Genomic DNA, 5,472 nt, shown 5'->3' on the forward strand with positions numbered 1-5,472 from the left:
TTGTAATGATTTTTCCTCTATGGCCTCAGCGAATACTCGAAACCCTAACCCAATTTTATCGATATCCGAAAACACGGCCAAAACCATTACCTTCGTTCTCGCAACTCCGACGACTCTGGAACGACAAAACCATAAAAATCTAAACGACGCTCCGGCGGTGATTAGCAGCTCATTCCAATCCTTAAAAATGTGTTTAGGGCGCCAGCCGATTTTTAGCTACGCGGAATCGACGAACCGCAACCGTAACTCTAACCGTATTCAAAACTCAATTTTTCACTGATCATCCCAGAATTTCCTATCAACAGAAGCTAAACCTAGAGTCGTGGAGGTACGAGGGTACGGAACTGCTCGGTTGCTCAGTGTGCGGGTCGCGGAGAGAGGGGTGGATTCGTAGACGAGAGCATCAATTATCCAAAATTCGAAATAAGATCAAGAACCTGAACTAAACTATTTGGGAATTTATAGCGACGGGGATTCGGGTAGGAAAAATAAAAACCAGTCGGAAATATCCTTACTTGTTCCACTATTGACCAGAGAACAAAAATAAATATTATCTATTAGGGAACTTATAATTAATATAGATTGCTCAGTCTACATTTTCCATATGACCGGCATTCGCCCAAAAGAGAAAGATTTAGCTTTTTAATAAAATATACAGGGAACCATAATAAATGGGAGTTTTATAACGCAGCACTGAAGAGAGAACGGCTTTTGATTTTATTAAATTACTTATGTTATTCTGGTGGAAAAGATAGGAAACTGCAGGGGAGTCTAATCGGGTTCGAGCGAGAGAGAGAGATACGACCTTAAAATTCCTACCGATCAGTTGCTAAGGTACAAATTCTATTAGGTAGCATTATTTCATGGTTCGGTAACGACTTTACTCAATCTGGTGGCCCGTTTCTGACTAATTTCTTAAATCAGGAATATTTGTCGGTTATGTAGCGGTTGAGGTAGCGTGATGATCATTTCGGTAACGGGAATGGGCCGCAGGTATAGGGGTCATTAGGTAGCTTAGTTCCCGCGTTAGGTAGCGTTATCCGGGGCTTTGATAGAGGAATCGGGGTCGCTCACCAAAAATCTTTTTTACCTACGAGGCCACCACCACGTCGGGGGTGTAATAAAATTTCATGGTAGCGTTTGGGTCCTCCGAGGCAGGGAGCCCTTAGGTAACGGGTTTTCCCGGTTAGGTAGCCTACTCAATACCGATTATCTAAATCAATAGGGTCCGCAGGGTAAATATCCGTACAGGTAGCAAATCGATATATTGAAAATTACGGAAAGGGCCTCAGACCCTGGGGAATGTATAGGTAGCTTATTCCCCTGTTTAGGTAGCGTAATTTGGGGGTTTGGTATAAACTTCCTCGGTCACGGGCTAAATCAACAACCGTGCTGTGGTAGATAGCCGTACCCAACATTCTCCCTTTCATTATTGATGGATTAATTCGCGACTAAACGGATTGTTACCGGTCTGAAGAGGCAATTATTAATTAAACAACTGATTACTTCGCCAACGAAATAATAAATTAGATACCCGATGGCGTCTCCGAGACGGCCAATAAGTAATCGGATGAATTGGTTAATTAATTGCGTAACCATATAAAAGTAATCCTAATTCGCGAGAGGTAGCATGATAGCTATTGTGGATTCCAACCATGAAAAATAATTAACAAAGAGATAGCGTCCCCATGCCCAACCGGAATCCACAAAATGGCGGACAATTACGTCTCGGGGAGCATTATTGCATCACCCAGAGAAATTGATCGTGCCTCGCGAAGGCAGCCGAAATTTTTAATAAGAGGTAGCAATAAAATTTTTAATGTAACGGTAGCAATAATTTAATGGAAGGTCCACGATAAATTTTTATTAAAAGGTAGCAATTAAATGTCAGTCAAGGTAGCAAACATAAGCCCGGTAAAGGTAGCAAAATTTATCAGGTAGCGGGGTCTTTTCCTGAGCTCGTCGGGTGAGCCTAGAAAACCCAATAAAGTAGGTAGCAGGGATCGAATAATGATTATTAGAGAGCGTAGAAAATAGGCAGCCATAGGTAGCATGGGAGAGGGGTATTACGAGCCGCGTGGAATGCCTCATCCCGTATATTTCGCCTTTTCGTGGCGAAATTAATTCCTAAAACAAGTTTAAAATGATTAACTAGCTTTTGGTTAACACGAGGCAGCATCAGGGAGCATTAGGGAGCATAGGGAGCCGTTGAGAGAGGCCTTTTTGGCTTTCTCAACCGTGAGTTTCCCGTATGGCGTCATATCGCGAGGTAGCGACGACATTTGCAAATTTTCGTGCCCGCGACACCTAATTACGCGAAAATCACACTTCCCGCACGCATTGGCACTTAATTAACCACACGGGTACTTACCATGGTGCCCGTGGAGTCTCAGGAACACGATTTGTGAGGTGCAGGTAACGATGGGCAGGAGTGTGGCGTCTTGATGATGCACTATCGGATTTCTCACGCACGTGTAGAACAACGGCCTGGGGTGAACTAATGCCGGCCGGTCGCGTGGTTCCGTTCGAACCTGTTGCTCGGGGTGGGGGTGATTCCCTTCGAGTGCACCCGTCCGGTGGCGGCGCGCGTGGCTAGATACCGAGTTAGCCTTAATCTTGAATTTCCCTAGCTCGCGGCGCGTAACAAATTTAAATTTGAAATGGGGTTTTTGTCGGTTTACGACTATTTATTAATATTATTTTAATTTTCTATGACTCAGGGGGTTCTATTAACTCTGCTAACCGGCTGTTAGCCGCAATAAAGTTTTTCAAGGGGTTGTGAGCGAGATTTCGGGGGAGCGGATTTTTGGTCCCGTCTACGCCTATTATCAGGTAGCAAATCCGGTAGGGACCCTCTCCGAAGAGGAATTGGGGATCTTCTAACGAAACTAACTAATCCTAATTTATCGGTAACTATAACTAAACCTAAATTTTCTATAACCGTAACTCAACCGAAATTTTCTAAACTGTAAAGCTCTTGGCAATCCATGCAAGCGAGAGAGCTATGTTCGCTCACATGGCCTTCCACCCGTAGTATACTGAAGATCACCCCAACCCTCTCACCACTAAGGGAGCGTAGGTGTCTCAACCTAACCTATGGGTTGTCCTATTCAATTAGCCCACAAAGGGTTTCGGGGACTACCGGGAGCACAGTATATCGGCCAATTTTTCTCGATAGTCCCCGACCCTTAACCCGATTTCGCGCAGACTATTCTCAACTCCTCTACCAGGGATTTTTAGGGGGAAGTTGAACTATCTTCTAATCGATAACTATAACCGTATTTTTATCAGGATTGACCTAAACCGTAGGGATTTAACTGCTGTCTCTACTTGTTACTTTAATGATTATTTTACTGTCGCGAGCCTAATGGAAATCCGAGAAAGTATCAGGTAGCTGTCTCCGCGGGGAGATTAGGTAGCAGGTAGCTAATTACTCGGGGATTATTCAGGTAGCTTTTCCCCGGATTATATTTAGGTAACAGTTAGCTTTTCGCGAGTTTAACTAAGGTAGCATGTAATTTTTATTAAATTTTCGCGATTCTCTCTCGCCCTTAACCTAGGTAGTTACCCTACGGGAATACAGGTGACGGATTCGCCTGGAATTTCGTCACAGTCCCCCTCCCCTGACGTTCCTTATTGGGGTGGTTCTCGTGAAGTCTCAGCTCCAGGTTCCCGTAGTCCTCTCGGGGCTTTCGTTCATGGGCTTGAGTTCCTGGGCGGTGTTGGTCCTTTGTCGTCTCCGGGATAGGGCAACCCTCCCATGAGGTCGTTGGCCGCTGGTGGGTGGATCCGGGGTTTCGGGTGGCTGAAACAAAGCAATCGAACCCACCCCCTGAGGGTCTCCCCTCCAACTTTCTACAATGAGTAGTGACACCCGATACCCAGAAAAAAACAAATTTTTATTGTAGAATAGCAAACGGGACTTAGAGGAACCATTCGGGTAGTCCCGTTTTGAAATATTAACAAAAGTGTAGCATTGTATGGGCGCGGGCTTGTGCGGCGAGGCCACAGAAAAAGAAACAAAACGTGGCCGAGTCGAAGGGCGAAACAAGCCTAGATATGGTGGGGCCCAAGAAAAAGAGAATGAGGCTGCGCCGAGGGAAAAGCAATTAAAGGAACAAACGTGGAAAAGTAGGTAGCATGTAAACATGAGTGGGTAGCGTGGCTAGGTAGCGGAGAGAGCTGATGGTCTTACGCAAGGGTCTCCCCAGCCGTGATACTTGTAGAGTAGGTAGCATAGAGAACCATCGGTCTTACGGAGAAACCTCTCCCGCCATACGGTGTTCACCAGTAGCCTGGTGGTGACGGCTCCGGTCCTCGGGGTGAGTAGCTTTGGTCGTGCCTCGGGTAGCTCGATGGGTAGTAGGGCCCCCTCTCGTGGTCCATGTCCGAGTTCCTCGTTGAGTGAGCTTCGGGAGGTGCTAGGATGTATGTATGATGGGGGGCATATTCTGCCTCTTGGTTGGTTGGGATTCTTCCTGGAGGTGGGTATCTCTCCCAGTAGCTGGTGCCGTCATGTCCGGTTGGCAGTTCTCCCAGCCCGTGGTGGATACGGCGAACCCAGTGAGCCTCAGGTGGTGGTCGGCTCCATCCGCGCCCTCTAGGTGGAATAGAAAAGGCTTCGGGTTTTGGGAGTGGCTGCCCGTAGCCCTGGCCTGGTGATGATCTGGGGGCCTCCCTACCCTGCTCCCCGTAGTCGTAGGGGTTTCCCCTAAACTAGTGCGTGGTGGTCTGATAATCCCAGTGTCGCTCAGGTGGTGACGGGGGTGGTCCTGCTCTAGCCCTCGTGTCGAGTGGGCGTTGCGCCCTGGGGGCGCGTCTGCCTTTCTTCTTCCTGCCCTCCTCTGCGGGAGGCTTGGGCTGCTGAGCCGTGAGCTGGTCCCTAGGGACGTTCCGTCCGAGGGCTGGTATGTACGGCCCCTCGGCCCTCCACTGGTCGCCGCACTGGGGGCAAGTCCTCGTCGTATTACCCTTTCGGCCGCAACGGAAGCAGACGACGATTGCCGGTTTCGGGCACTGCTGTCGTCGATGGGAGGGAACCCCACAGTTGAAACACTGGGGGCTGGGTGGTCTGGTTCCCGTTGACTGGTCGTCCTTCCTCCTGCTGATCATCCTCCCGAATGGTGATTACTTCCGGGCCCCCGCCGGGAGGGGCGCCTCTGTCTTCCCCCACCATGACAGCGGTTTGGGTAACTCCTGGTCCCCTTTCGCCTCCTTTTCCTGGCTGTCTGGTCTCGGCCTCGCCGCCTTCGAAATCGTGCTGGCCACTTCCCTTTCAGGTCCAGTCGTGGAGTGGGCGTCGACCTGGCATACCGTGGTTACCCCGGAGGTGGTACTGGAATGGGGGGTCCGTCCTGTCGGGGCTCGTGTCGCGGCCCCCCGTCGCAAGTTGGGGGCGCTGGTGGATGGTCGGGCAGCACCGCGAGGTCGAGAGCGTGGTGGGACCCTCAGGTTGGGTGGTTGGGTCTTTCT

The 5,472-nt window shown here is 49.1% G+C and overlaps 1 protein-coding gene across 1 annotated transcript; it reads right to left on the minus strand.

Annotated features, from left to right (window-relative positions):
* Positions 1–4,716: 4,716 nt before the first annotated feature.
* LOC105272753 (serine/arginine-rich splicing factor RS2Z33-like) lies at positions 4,717–5,112 on the minus strand. Its single transcript, XM_011314979.1, has one exon. The coding sequence runs from the start codon at positions 5,110–5,112 to the stop codon at positions 4,717–4,719; it is 396 nt and encodes a 131-aa protein (XP_011313281.1).
* Between the last annotated feature and the right edge of the window lie 360 nt (positions 5,113–5,472).

The sequence above is a fragment of the Fopius arisanus genome, unplaced genomic scaffold (genome assembly GCF_000806365.1).
Source record: "Fopius arisanus strain USDA-PBARC FA_bdor unplaced genomic scaffold, ASM80636v1 scaffold00265, whole genome shotgun sequence".
NCBI classification, from domain to species: Eukaryota; Metazoa; Arthropoda; class Insecta; order Hymenoptera; family Braconidae; genus Fopius; species Fopius arisanus.